The sequence below is a fragment of the Mustela nivalis genome (assembly GCF_964662115.1).
Source record: "Mustela nivalis genome assembly, chromosome: 11".
In the NCBI taxonomy this organism is placed as follows: Eukaryota; Metazoa; Chordata; class Mammalia; order Carnivora; family Mustelidae; genus Mustela; species Mustela nivalis.
In genome coordinates, this window is record NC_139030.1 from 76210447 (window position 1) to 76225338 (window position 14892).

Genomic DNA, 14892 nt, shown 5'->3' on the forward strand with positions numbered 1-14892 from the left:
GTTGCACTCTTGAGAGAAGTTTGCTATGGAGTTAAAAAAAGAAAGAAAGAAAAGAAAACATTCCTTCTGTGGTGGCTCCTTGACAAGATGGCGGAGTTGTTCCTGGAGCTGCTCTGCTTCCTGACCTGGCTCTGGGGCCGTTTGCAGGCTCTGGGCCCAGCTTTCCTGCCCTTTCATGAGCCACTGGGTGTCTGTTCAAAGAGTGTCTTTTTGTTCAACCTCCGTAGAGCTAGTCTGGCTGGCAAAGAGCCCTAACTGATACAAGGATGTTTGTGAGTTATTTACTTACTATTTTCAAGACCAGGAACTTCTGAGGAGCACAGCAAATATTAACTCATTAATACTCATGATCCCACGAGCTACGTACCACTTTCTTTATTTTACAGATGGAATTAGTGCATGGGGTTGGGGGAGCAAGTCATGTGCCCAGGGATGCACAGCCACGAATGACGTTGGATGGCCCCGAATGAGGAGCTGGGATTCCACCTCCTGTGCTGGCTTTGAGAACATAGTCTGTGTTCTCAAACACGAGGCTCTGCGGTCCCTCATTACAACTTAGAACCGTTCACAACACCAAGAATAGTCAATGAGAGCCAACTGCAATTGAGGCTTAATGAAAAATAAAAGCTGTGATAAGGACGATATAGAATCATATTTACTGACACGTAACAGTGCCCATTATACACAAGTAAGTGAAAAATACTGATTAGAACACATTTTATTATTAAGACAGTATAACCATTGCCCCCTCCTAGCTGGTACTCACCCCACCCTCATCCCATTACAAAGCCTGGAATAATTTTCATCAAATTGGCAAGCATGGTTATTCTCCTTACCCGGAGAAGGCTAACAGGCATTGCGCTTCTTCGTGGTAGAAGATGCAAGGTACAATAGCTTGGAACTTTAGAGGGGATGTCCTGATATGCCCCTCACAATTGAACCCCTAAATACTTACCTATATGGCATGTACCGGAATTCTCAGTAGGGCTTATCTCTCACCATCTGAAGTAGTGTGATTCAACAAGGCTTTCAGAACACAACACTTCCTGCTTCTCAGATCTAATTTACATACTGTCATAGTGATGGTTAATTTTATGTGTCAGCTTGATGGACCAGAGGACACCCTGTTTAAACATTATTCCTGAATATGTCATTGAGGATGTTTCTGGATGAGATCAGCATTTTAATCAATGCACTCAGTAAAATCAACTGCCCTCTCCAGTGTGGGCGGGCACCAGCCACATCATTAAGGGATTGGATAGAACAAAAAGGGAAATTCATTCTCTGCCTACCAGCTTAGTTGAGCTTGGATTCACTTTACTTACTCTCTTGGATTTTCTACTCTCTTAGACAGGGATTTACATGATCTCTTCCTCTGGTTCTTGGGCCTTCAGACTTGGGCTGGAATTATATACCTCTTCTTTACTGGGCTTCTGGCTTGCAGGTGGCATGTCGTGGAGATTCTTGGTTCTGTTCCCCCAGAAGAGCCCTGATTAATACAGTCATTGCTATAGCAGACTGATGTACTATATTTTAGTGACCAGGCAGACTAGGTTCCTTCCGGCCATGTTGTAACAGAGAACAGGAAAATTCATATGGTTCCAGGGCAAGACTGTAAATATGGACTGCTGTTCAGTCTATGTGAACATGAACTTCTGAACTTCTTCTTACCCTATTTTTTACCAGATACGTTAAAAGCACATGTTAAGGGGCACCTGGGTGGCTCAGTGGGTTAAGCCTCTGCCTTCAGCTCAGGTCATGATCCCAGGGTCCTGGGACCCGCATCAGGCTCTCTGCTCGGCAGGGAGCCTGCTTCCTCCTCTCTCTCTGCCTGCCTTCAGCTCAGGTCATGATCCCAGGGTCCTGGGACCCGCATCAGGCTCTCTGCTCGGCAGGGAGTCTGCTTCCCCCGCTCTCTCTCTGCCTGCCTCTCTGCCTGCTTGTGATCTCTCTCTGTCAAATAAATAAATAAAATCTTTAAAAAAAAAAAAAAGCACATGTTAAAGTTGCATAGTGTGTACACCATAAGCCATGCAACTCAGCTCTAATGAGGATACCACATCCAGAACAACAGCTGGCTTGGTCCTACAACTTAATTACAGTTATTTATTTATTTATTTATTTATTTATTTATTTATTTGAGAGAGAGAGAGAGAGCACGTGCAAGCAGGCTGGGAGGGGCAGAGGGAGAGACAGAGAAAAATCTTAAGCAGACTCCACGCTGAGCATGGGGCTTGATTTCATGACCCTGAGATCATGACCTGAGCTGAAATCAAGAGTTGGACGCTTAACTGAGTGAGCTACCCAGGTGCCCCTTGATTACAAGTCTAGTAGCCATGAACCAAGTGGCTTCTACAGAGGTCAGACCAAATGGAAGGATAATGAGGATACAACCACTATAGGCTTGAAGTCTTTGCAGGTGGCACTAATCTCGGTCATTCCCCAGCCCAGGAATATGATATTGCTTTTGACTATTTCACCATGGGAAATTTCAGTTCCACAGCCTTCCACTGGGATTTTCTTAAGGCAGTCATTATTATCTCACAAGGCATTTTATAGGTTAAAGGACCAGTTCATCCAACTCTCATGTGTGTCCTGATTATATGCTCAGAACCTGGGGTGGCTCCAAAGATTGTGACATGGATATTACCTGACTTCCATATACTCCACTCTAACAAGGATCATGTTGGGGCTTTGCCTCCCTAGAGCAGCATCAAATCAGATGTTGTTTTCAACAATCTTTGAAAGATTTATGTATTTTCCATTTTCTGACCCATAGTTCTAGAATAAAAGAACATCGACCATTTTGGTGAAGATCTGAAGAAATCACTACATGTATTATTTGCAGTTCTCATTTCCATCAGCAGGTTTTGGGTCCAAGAATTGACTCAGGCCTGGAAACTGGGCAAGGGATCTTGACTTTTCATTGGGGCAGCTGAACTCAGTTATCTGATCATCAATTTTTAATCACTTTTGATGGTATATATGAAGCAATCTCCTTGTTGGCTGCCCATCTGTCTTGCCTATAAGAACACCATGTCTTATTAACTATCTCCAGAGACATCCATGGACCAGGCCCCCTGGCTGTCATTCCAACCTTGCTCTCCATTCCAGAAATTACATCATCTTGCTCTGACAGTTAAATGCTGCCCTTTGCTTTTGTTGTCCACTCATTTCCATTGCTACTAGGGAATCCAGTTCTATAAAACATGCCTACATTTTTCCAACCAACAGAGAGTGGCCCCTGCTGAGCATCCCAAGAATACTGGTGCCCCCCCAGCAGTGCACCGTCACCTGGTTAAGTCAACATCTCTGAGGCTTCCTGAAGAACAGTTACCTGAAGGATGGGATTTCAACTGCAGAAAGCAGAGCTATGCCAATTTCACTTTGTTTTTAGACGCCCCCATTCCATAATCTGTCCCACTAGGTCCAATATCTCTACTTCTGCTTTGTCTAGTGTGTACCCTGCCTTACAGCAAGCCTATAAGAGCCACCCAGGAGCACAGTAGAACCATCACCTTTGGCTCTTGCCAGGCTAATGAAGTTCTGTGGCACAGCAGAATTCTCCTCTTTCCAGTTTCACATCCCCCTTTCTTCCTTTAGGATCCACTCCCAGACACAATCCCCTGGCACCTGCTGGTACACACTGGCCAGTCCCATAGCACCATTGGACTAGAAACCCTCTCTTCACCTAGCAGCTGTACTCAGGACATTCCCAGTCAGGGCGTGTGGAGGCAGGGTCCTCATTCAGGGAAGAAGTGGGGTGATAAGGTCTGTCTCCAAAGTAGGGGCAGGAGTTCTCTTCTACAGGCCCAGTGGGTTCAGGGGGATCTGGAGTTCAGAGTTCTCATATACATCTTCCTAGAGAGCCTCTTTCTGAGTTCCAGGGTTTCATTCCTTCTTCATTAGTACCCTCCCTCTGGCATAAGAGACCATCCTGAGCTTAGAATTCAGTCTTCTCTAAAGTTCTACTGTTCTTAAAATTCGGGTCAGGCCCTCCATACTGTCTGCTTTCCAGCTGCAAGTATGAGGATCTCTTTGTTTAGGTAGTGATTAACAGATTTAAGCCCGTCATTTATTCTTTTCAACATATTAGAGGCACTTAGCAATAACCATCAAAACCCATGGTTCTTAGTGTTACTATTTCTCTTTTCGTAAATATCAGGCCATCATATCAGCTGGTGTGCCTCTTCTCCTGGAGCTCATCCAGTTTCCTACAGGTGAAAGTTTGGGCAATGGCACTGTTATAACATCCCAGGAACTATCAACATTCCGCTTGTCACCATCTGGCTAAGCAGTGATCCAACATCAGAACTCCATCCTTAAGGCCCATTTGCTGGGACAGTTACCTGAAGTTGGGTTCCTTGGAAGCAGAGGCTGAGATAAAGTCTCTTTAGTAAGTGATTTATTATGAGAAGTTTTTCAGGAGAAGAAAGGGGAGGGAAGAAGGATGGCATGGTGGGAAAAACCAAGCATGGATGTGGTCACAGCTAGAGGCTAGCTCTAGCTTGATCTTCTGGGGGGTGCACGAGCATGAATCACACCACACATTGGTCCCACCTTGGGGCTGGGTCCAAGAGGTGTTAACTCCAAATGAAGCTGGCATTGGCAGAACGCGATATTTTGGGGAAGGGTGGCATCCACAGCCAATCCTCACAGCGGATGGGAGATGAAATTTCTGCCCCAAAAGGGAATTTTCCAGGATACCAACACCCTCCACTATGCCTGTGAACTGCTCTCATTTGTTTCTTCAATAGCAAACACTTCCTTGAATTTCCTCTCGAATTTTTTTTCCAGTCTAAGTCCCATTAGGCCAAAGTCATTGTACTGAAAAGAAAAAAAATTTAAGGACAAAAATAACAATCCTCCTTGTCAGTGTTATTAGACACCTTGCAATCAAGAAGTTTGAAGACCTTGCTTAAACACCTAAGTTACATTAACCAGGTGACACTTAAAAATTCATGCAGCTAAGAGTAACTGTTGTTTCCTAAATGCATAATTACTTCTCATTAAGCAGACAGGGATGGGAAATCACTGCTTACCTGAGACGTTGACTTATTTGGTTTGGGTTGTTTATTTTAGTGAGACTTAGAAAAGTCATCTACGTTCTTTGCAACCATCAAAGAGCTAGTAGTCTAACTACAATCAGCCATCTCCTTCTAGTCCTAAAGGACTTCTAGTCCTCTCTGGTGACCCTGTAAGACTACACACTCCACTCACATGCAAAGGAGTCTGAAATTGGGACTTCTAAGAGTTTCCAGTGAGTTTATCTGGGGAGAGATAAGAAGGGTGACATAACTTTAAGAAGCAATTCTCTCCTTGGGTTTGAAGCAGGCAGGACTCCACTGTTCTTTGGGGACACCTGGAGCAAGGGAATGAGCTCTCAGGGGCCTGGGGTTCTGGTTACAGAAATAGCTTCTGACTCCTCTGACTCACTCTTACCCTGCTATGGTGAGCTTACGTCCTGAATTAGAAAAGTCACTCCTTTCCAGAACACTTCCTTGTGCAGGCTTGTCATAGGGTGAGGGAAATGTAAAATTTTCCAGGCACCAGACTATGAGGGCAGAGTGACTCAAAGGAAAAAAATGAAATGAAGGCTGGGAGAGCCTGTACCTTGTAAGACACCCTGTGGTTCTGAAAGATGAGACGCATGTCCTGCACGAAGTCCCCTACTTGGCGATAACCCTGTTCATTCAACTTCTTCTTGATTTTGTCCAACCACATGGGTTCCTTCAGGTTTTGAGAAACCTCTCTAATCTGGTAAGAAAATAATATCAATGGAAGAGTTACTGGCATAGTTCAATGTCCCCAAATCCAGCAGAGACACAAGGTACAGATAATGGCAGCTCATGCTGTCTCATGGGATTCAGATCACAAATTTCTCCAGCGCCTGTGTGAAGGGCCCAGAGCATCACAGTGGCCTAGAAGTGTGGTTGGTTGTTATTACTTACATAGTAATAATATGGGATCTTCGAAAAAAATGAGCTCTCTGAATGGCAATAAATCTTCAAGAGGAGGAACTCACATTTCTGCAAAAGAGGAAGGCTGTGAATAAAAAGCCGTTTGGGTGGGAGGGGGGTGTGTGGGGGGAAGCTCTTTGGAGACATTAAACCCATACACATGCCCAGGCAGAGACATGACTCACACCAGTGTTCTGGAAGTTTCCCCAAACATGTTTGGCTCTTGGAAACAGACATGTAATAACAGAGTTATTTCTTCCACAATCAAGTTCTGGTATGATTTCAGCATGGTTGAGACATGGCTTGGATAAATAGACTCCTTTGGGGCGCCCTTCCCCTCCCCCTCTACCTGTTGGACTTCTCACATGTACAGGATAAGGAGAAGGCTTGGGGATTGCACCCAACTCACCAACTGCTCCTCAGGCTGCATCTGTCTCTCCAGGGCCTCAGATTCCCTGTGACATGGCTGCCTTCCAAAAGACTCCATCCTGCAGATGGTGCAACTCCATGGGATCCTAAGAGGTTGGGCATGAGTGGACAAGGGCCAGTGCCCTGAAAACAGACTCTGCTCCAATGGCTACCACTATCCTCCTTTCAGGCATGGCTGATGGACACAGCTGGGAGATTAAGGGGTGCCCCAGAGTCTCTAAGACCCCCAACCAGAACTTAAGCCCATGACCCTCCTCCCATCTACAGTGGCACCAGAAGACTCAGTGCATGGAGGGTGGTGTCAGGGTAAGTGGTGTGTTCTCCTTCCCTTGGCTGAGCTGCTGGGAGCACGAGACACGCTGCCTGTAACACCCAAGTGTCAAAACTGGGCCTTAACCCCTTGTGACCCAGGTTTCTATCAGCCCATTGAGCTGTGGTAAAATGCAGGAACCAGACCACATTTTCTGCCTTTTCTGAAAAAGCACAAAATGCAAACAGTTGATGTTCCCATCTTTGTGAATAGGAGCCTAGGCTAGAAAACACCTCGAAGGGACAGTAGCAGTAAGAAGGCAAGGGATGCAGCCACCAGCCTCAGCATCCCAGCCTCAGCAAACAACAGTATTGTTTCCTGCCAGTGTCTTTAAACATCTCTCTGGACCATACTACTGGACCCCAATGTCCAACCCTGCTTTGTCTCTGCTTCGGACACGTAGGTTCCTCCTATTGCGGGGGGAAGGATTCCTAATCAGGGCCAGGGGACTTTATCTCACAAACCTCTCAATTTCCACAGGTGGGATGTGACAGTATTCATGAAAAGATCTCGAACAAGTATCACAGCAGAACAGCGTTCCTCCTCTCCGGCACATCTCACATATGTCGGAGTTTCCCAGCTAGAAGATGAAAAAAATGTCCGTGTCCCTGGTAAGACCCCGACAGACCACCACTACGGGAATCTAGAATTTGAGACCTTTGTGCGAACCTGCCTGGACACATCTAGCTTCTCCCTGAGGTATGAAGGAGCACCATGGGGTGGAGGCTTCAGAAAAAGTTACCATCTTCAGTGACGCTTGGGAGGAGGAGCCTGTGTGTCATGCCAGAAAGTCCTCCCTATAAAACCAGAGTATCTAACACAGAAAGACTAGCAGCAAAACAAGAAGATGGTTTTATAGGAATCTGAATACTATTATTCCTTTGCAGATAAAACAAGTTCCCAAGAGAAAGTGCTGAATGTATTTGCCTATGCCACAAGGAAGACAGACTTATAGAAAGATGAAATTTTGAGAATTTAATAAGATAGCATAAACCCCTTCATGTGGAAAGTGATAAAAGATGAAAAGACACTCATTAACAATATTTTGAGTCTTGTTTTGGGATTTGGGGTGAAAATACTTATGTTGAATGAATTGGGTTCTGGTTATTTCTTTTGTTTTTAAGAATGGCCATGTATGAGGAGGTGCTAACCCCAATGAACATCTAGCCAAATTCTCCCATTCAATGTTCCAGGGGATCCTCAAAGATACCTCCACTGGGGCTGAGACTGTTCTGGCATGGAGCTGTGGCATTTTTCTTCTCATCAGTGCAGGCACTCATAGATTACTGTCATCAGTCTCTAGGAAGTGATGACCCCTCTCCCCAGAAGGACAATGAAATAACAAATTCAGCCAATGTTTAAGAATCTGTCATTTGTATACTTCTTAACAGATACAACTGTTTGTTTCTTAGTCCAGCTGCACACTAAACTCATCCAGGAAGATTACGTAAAATTCTAAAATCCTGGTCCCAATGCCAGAGATACTGAATCAATTGGTCTGGGTGGGTACAGCCATTGGTGTTCTTTTTAAATTCATAAAATGGGTAATTTGTGCATCAGAATCATTTGGGACTTTTAAACAATCCTAATGTCCAAAACATAGCCTAGATTGAATAAATCAGAATTTCACAGAGTGGAATCAGGCAATGTTATTTTTCAAAGGTCCTCAAGTGATTCAGTGTTGAGTTAACCCAAGTTGAGATTTAGCCTGGTTATTAGGCATGGGGATATTATAAGTCAATGTTGAACTGGACCATAGTATCTACCCCTGGAAAGATTATGAACAGGGGTGAGGGTCTATGTCTATCCCAGACAAGCCACACAACACTGGAATTGAGGGCTTTTTAGATGATTGAAGACTCCTTCAGTTGGCCAAGTGTCAAAATCAGTGTGGATAAGATCTAAATATTGTTGGGGGATTGCTTTGAAGGTATAGTGTACACAAACCCATCCGAATACCCCTCCTCTGTTGGGTGTACTGTGTCAATCTTACTGCTTGATATCCTCTGTGAATGCTGCCCCCTGGAGTTGTACAAAGATCACTCTGCTTCAAAAGTCTATTTTGAGGCAATGAAAGGAAATCAAAGTATGATTTAGCGTAGCGAGAGCAATCACCCATAATTTTGGCAGAAGTTATAGCAGGTAGCCATATGGGACCACGTGATCCCATATTGTGGGGATTGTTTGATTGGCTACGTGGTGATGGTTTCAGCCCTCACCACCTTAGCACCTTGATGGCTCCCTTGAGATTGGAGACATGGCCTCCAAAAAAGACCACTTGCCCTGCATGCACTTATCTGCAGGACTCACAATAGGGTCTACCCCCTGGATTATATCACCAGCTTGGCCGAGCTTGTTCTTTCTGGTGGATCTTAGCTCTGCCTGTACCTTGGAGTGGATGTTTGTGATTTTCCTTTCCTCCCCTATTGCCTTATTTAAAATGCTATTCTCCCAAATTTGCTCCTTCACCCTAATCTGCTGGCCAGCTCTAGCTATTACCACTTTAGGCCCTGGTTCTAGAGACCCAAATGGTCTAAAGTTCTGCCTCCCATACTCACTTTCAAGGGGAAATGAGGAAACAGGAAATTTTCCCTGAACAAATAGGAAAAAATATTTTCACACAGAGACACCAACTCCAGAACCACCTCCCTGGTATGGGTGCTGCATCTGCTCTTCTCCACTCGTCACACACAGTGACACATTCCAACTGAGTGTGAGCATGCTTCAAGGAAACAGCAATGACAGTACATAGAGGAACAAGGCCTCGATTATTCTGGGGTTACAGGTGTAGTACTTACTTGAGGGTCAACCAAGATGTTGTCATGAGTCCTTGGTATTTTCTGTTGAAAAGAAAGAAACACTGCATGACAATATTGAATACAAGGATTGCATCCATCCCTTATTTAACAGCTATCTGTGGAGGAATTCAAGCCACAGTCTACCCATTATTTCATACTTTTTGTATGGACCTATATATCTACTTAGAGAATAAAAAGTACCAAAATACCACTGTTTGGCCCAATGCAAATTCAATTTCCTGGATTTCTGACCCAAGGTAGACCTTTATAAAACCAGGCAGGGAGTCCAGCCCTGATTTCCACAGATGGAGTTGGAGAAACTCCACTGGTTCTTCTATTTTGAAGAACCCTCAGGCATTTTTCTCTACCTTAGAAAGTATCATCCCACCAGGAAGAGGTGCAATAGGAGAATCAGGTTGAGAACTCATCATCAACAGTCCCCAGTGACCACAGGACCCAGAGTCCTGGAATCCATGGAAACATACCAGAGAATTGCACTGACTTTTGCAGTCCTCTTAGGGCACAGCCTCAAAGATAAAATGTGCCCAAGGTCCCCATTGTGGCAGCTTTTCTTCCAGAGAAGAGGTCATCCTTCTCTCTCCTCCCTCCTTTTCTTCCAGAGAGAAGGTCATCCTTCTCTCTCCTCCCAAAAAGATGTCAGCTGGGAGACTTTTCAGAGGTAATTGATTATCACTCACTAAACTTACAGTGCTTTTGCATATTCAATAGAATGACCAGGCATCCTTCCCTCTGTAATATGGTTTTTATCTCCAGCCCAGAGCATAGTAGTCATAGACAAGTGTGATCCATGGGACAATGACCTGAGAAGTGTCCAGTCATTGCCTATCTCTCTGGGTGACCTAAAATCTCCCACTCTTCCCCAGGTTAGAATTTGAGGTTGAAATAATCCTTGAGGTCAGGAATATTGTTTCAGTCAACTTTAATGGCCATTAGACATTTAGTATGGACTTGACAATTATACGTTGAATGAGTAAATAAGTGAATATTACTTAGCTTAGGAAAAGAGATTACTTGCTATCTCTTAAGAAATATTAGTATACAATATACTGGAGGAATATATTATTTTGCAACACTGCAACTGTCACCAAAAGATATTAGTGGCCCTTGTCAGGAGCCAATAAGCTATCATGTGATATCAAGAGTGATACTGAAGTTTCTGAAAGCCAAGGGGCTCCAACAGCAAAAGAGATTCTGGGAGACACAGAGGACCCATAGGGATAATAATGAATTGTAAGATCTTCCTTTCTGGGGAGTTCGTGGAGAGATGCAAAATATAAAGGCAGCTGAAGCTTATTGTAGGAAAGTATTGCACCCATGGATAAGGGTAGATACTGTTGATAAGAAGTTGCCAGCTGACAAGGGTAATCTGACTATTTTATCTTATTTTTTAAAGTTTATTTTAATTGCATTTTTTAAGTAAGCAGTATGACCAACATGGGGCTTGAACTCATGATCCCGAGATCAAGACTCACATTCTCCACTGAATGAGCCAGTCGGGTCCCCCAGAGTAACTCTTGACATCTGGGAAATGATACAGATGCTGGTCTTTAATATACTAAATTGATCAAATAATAGTTTCCCTTTAGGAAATCCAGTGGATGCAATGTCCCAAGGACTGAAAGTTCAAATGATCCAGAACATCAGAAAATCACATTCCCAGTGGGAGATGATGTTTCTTTGGCCAGCTAGGTATGGCCTATCTTAGAAGTCTATGAATGTCTTAGATGGCCATTCTTACTTGAAGTATGTGAGAATGACACTTCTTTTCTCCCCCTCTTTCTCAAGTTCTTGTTCATACTCGATCTTGGAAAATCCATCACCTTGTCCTGAATCTACACTACACTTAACCTGTTTATTTGTTGTCTACATAGACTTCTTCTATAGAGGAAGAAACCATTTTCTCAGATAGAAAAGAGGTCTCTACAGCCCCCCGCCCCGATGTAGCCAGAAGGGTAGCATCAAAGTAAACAATTTTCCAGATCTGCCCCTCCCATATGATACATCAATCTCCCAAGAAGTTCTATCCCAACAGCATCATCCTCAAGACAGGCAAGTAATTTCCCCTGAGAAAAAAAGGTCTGTGTGTACTTTTTAATGAAAGGTGAAAGGGGATGAAATGAATCAGAAAAGAAAATATGCCTTTTGTTTCCGATCTCATGAAATGATTTGGTTTTGTCTATGTCCCAGAATGGACTATCTGCTAGAAAGGAGTTGTCTGAATCATTTAATGAAATCACCATTAGATTTCATTAAAGTTGGACAATAGTAACAATGATTTAAAAAATCTGTATTTGAGTTGAAGATGACCCTATATCACCATTTCCCCCCTAATATTTATTTATTCACTTAAGAGACAGAGATAGAGTGCATGAGCAGGGGGAGAGGCAGAGGAAGAGAGAGACAAACAGACCACTTGCTCAGTGGGGAGCCTAACATGGGGCTCAATCCCAGGACATTGAGATCGTGACCTGAACTGAAATCAAGACTCAGATGTTCAACTGACTGAGACATCCAGGGGCTCCAACCCTATCTTACTATGAAATTTTTTTGTATTGCATAATCATGTTTGCTTTTACAACTTTGACACCCTTACAACATCTGCACCTACAGTTAAAGCATATATATGAGGTCTGTTTTGATGACTCCTTATCATCTCTACCTCAAATGATTTACCATTCAAAGAAGATCTTGCCTTTTATACAGCATAATGTTCAAAGTAGCAACTCTGAAGTCACATGCCCCCCAAAAAAGGGGGCGGGGGTTGGAGGAAGCCGAATTATAATTATCCAATTGAATACTATGAATAATTGTGCATATAACATCAGTTACATGATGAGAACTTATAAAAAGTGACTAATAATTACCTTTCTTCTCCTGAAATATTTTCTTGGAGGATTGTGTAGAAGTTCTTTCTGAAAGATAAAAAGATCCAAGTTTGTGGCTAGCCTATGTTTCTATTTTGTAAGTCTGGCACTTCCAGCCTCCTCCCATATATTTCTACCTGGATGTCCCACTGCCAGATCAAAGCCAGGATGGCTAAGTGAAAAAATATCTCCCTCTTCTCAGCTGTACTTCTAGAATTCAATCAGTGGTTAGAATTTCAAGCATTGGAAAATCATCTTTGGAACATTTTTCCTTTCTCTTGTCTTTTTTCCCAAGTTTTAAGAGGTTTTCCTTTATCTCTTTGACACCTCTCACTTCCTTTCCATTCTCACCAGTGCCACTCATGCTGAATCCATACACCAGGACTATTCAATCAACACACATTTATCCCATGTGTACTGAGTATCAGACATTCTGGACAATCTTGGACACATAAAGATGGACAAACCCTAGTGGTATCTTGAAAGAAAAAGAGAATGCATGGAAGGATAAGTATAAAACAGTATAATAAGGGTCTTAGTAGTGGGCTCATGGAGTCAAGGGAAGGGAGGACCAGGCCAGGTCGTTCAGGGACTATTCAGAGAAGGGAGACATTAGTTGCATATAGGTATCTTTGGGCTGAAAGACACTGAAATCATTTCAAGCCCCCAAGGTTGTCTGAAATATTGTTTTAAATATGTCATTGCATGCCTCAAAAGACCTCACTGATTTTTCATTGTCTATATTATGAGTTTAAACTCCTTAGGCTGACATTAAATCCTTCGTAAACAAACCCCATTAATGGATCACCCCTTAATTATACACAGCTAGTCTACCCCAACCCACAGAGCTACTTTTGTTGTGGCTCTGGTTTTTATGCCATTCTTTTTCTGGAGCCTCCTTTTTCCATTTGTTTGGCTGTAGACAGTCTTGTTTCGGTGCATGAAATTTTCTGCATGCACTTGGGTCACAATGACCTCTCCCTCCTTCAAGCTCTGGCCTCTATCCAGACAGAGCCCTTTTATAACATTAATGTGCAACATTATAGAGAGGTTAAGAATGTGGGGCATCTCTCCCTGGGTCAGCAGATAAACTCAGGGGCATCAGATTTTTAGCTACAACTCAACAAAAATTTGGTGAGCAAATAATGACTGTACAACAAGGAAAGTCACATCTACTCCAGTCCTTGGAATACCTCCATTAGCCATCGTAGGGGCCTCCCACCACAACGCACACTCAGCTTCCAGTTCTTTGATTTTTCGTGGCCTCCTTCGGCTTCAAATTCCTTGGGGGTGAACCATCTTCCATCCTCACTCTGTATACACTTCTCCAAGACTCCTGTAAGACCAAAGTAAGTTAAGCTTCAGTCCTCTTTGTCTTCATAACTCAGATGATGAGCTCCCACCACAATGCATCTGGAACTGTCGCAGCCAGCGCGACAAGAGGGAGTAGGGTTGAAGGATAGGAGAATGAAGAAAGGGAGTGTGGGGAACAGGAGGGACACAGGCGAACGTGTCAAGCAAGTGCCAAAGTTTATTTTGCAGAGTTCTGATTTATACCACACAGTAAGGGAATCGCCTCCTGTACATCTGGTGCTAGTGTCGATTTTAGCCTGAGAGTAGCTGGCCATGGAGAGATATCAGACAGCCTTGACCTTCGTGGTTTGGACACCTAGGCCATAACTCAATATTCACAAAACACAGGAGCCTTATTAGCTTAGTCTTGAGACAGCAGCTGCAATGGCAATAAGCCAAACCTTACAATGTTCTCATAACAATCACCAGGGAGACACGGTGGCACTCTAGCTCGCCACCTGTGAAGGTCCTCGGTTGAAGAGGCTCCCAAGAAATGTTGTTCTATTGGGTTAACCCCTTCTAGGCATGAGGCCCTCAACATGGAACCACCGAATTTGGGCTCAAGATTTATAGCAGGAGAGTCTAGCTTCCATTTTCAGCCTTTGGAATGCCCAAATATAGCCTGTAAGACCCCTTAAAGGAGATTTCCTGCCTTGGGGCAACATTTCTTTAAAACTTTGTACAATAAAAGGTGATAATTACCATCAAAATCAACCTTTTAAAAGTATTTCAAAATCATCTACAAAGGAAAAGCACATGAACCTGAAGAGTGAGAGGATCTCAATTTGCTGGGGACAGAGAACAGACCAGTTTCCAATAGCTCTTGGGACAATATGAAGGAAGAACCTCAGGTTGATACTGAGCTTAGAATGGTATCACCTGATTCTGAAGCCTTTATTATTTTTTTAAATCCAGTGTAATGGCATTATTAAGCAGAGCTTTTCCCTTCCCTGAAATCATGGATAGCTGATATTAAAAATAATTTTGAAATGTTACCCAGTGGAAAATTAAGCTATGCATAAAAGATAATCATATGCTAAACAGCATTTCTCAATCATTGGGGAAATGCAAATCAAAAATATCATGAGATACCACTTCATAACCAATAGGATGGTCATATTTAAAAAATCAGACAATATAAAAAAGAAGTCAGACAA

General features: G+C 43.3%; 1 protein-coding gene and 1 long non-coding RNA gene across 51 annotated transcripts in view; one reads left to right on the forward strand and one right to left on the reverse strand.

Moving 5' to 3' along the window:
• Positions 1 to 4388: 4388 nt before the first annotated feature.
• Positions 4389 to 14892, reverse strand: part of SP140 (SP140 nuclear body protein) — a 73650-nt gene continuing 63146 nt past the window's right edge. For 25 of the 50 annotated variants that reach the window (XM_082690824.1, XM_082690801.1, XM_082690844.1 and 22 more), the window contains 8 exons: positions 13576 to 13718; positions 12383 to 12430; positions 9498 to 9539; positions 7164 to 7279; positions 6370 to 6475; positions 5952 to 6029; positions 5614 to 5757; positions 4389 to 4827 (listed from right to left, as the gene is read on the reverse strand). In XM_082690824.1, coding sequence (XP_082546950.1) covers positions 4720 to 4827; positions 5614 to 5757; positions 5952 to 6029; positions 6370 to 6475; positions 7164 to 7279; positions 9498 to 9539; positions 12383 to 12430; positions 13576 to 13718 — 785 coding nt within the window. In that variant the 3' untranslated portion in view covers positions 4389 to 4719. The remainder of the gene's footprint in view (positions 4828 to 5613; positions 5758 to 5951; positions 6030 to 6369; positions 6476 to 7163; positions 7280 to 9497; positions 9540 to 12382; positions 12431 to 13575; positions 13719 to 14892) is intronic. The other 25 variants (XM_082690841.1, XM_082690830.1, XM_082690832.1 and 22 more) reach the window with 3 other exon arrangements.
• On the forward strand, positions 7180 to 7742 carry LOC309844279. Its single transcript, XR_014300577.1, has 2 exons — positions 7180 to 7398; positions 7587 to 7742. It is a non-coding gene; the product is annotated as an uncharacterized lncRNA (long non-coding RNA).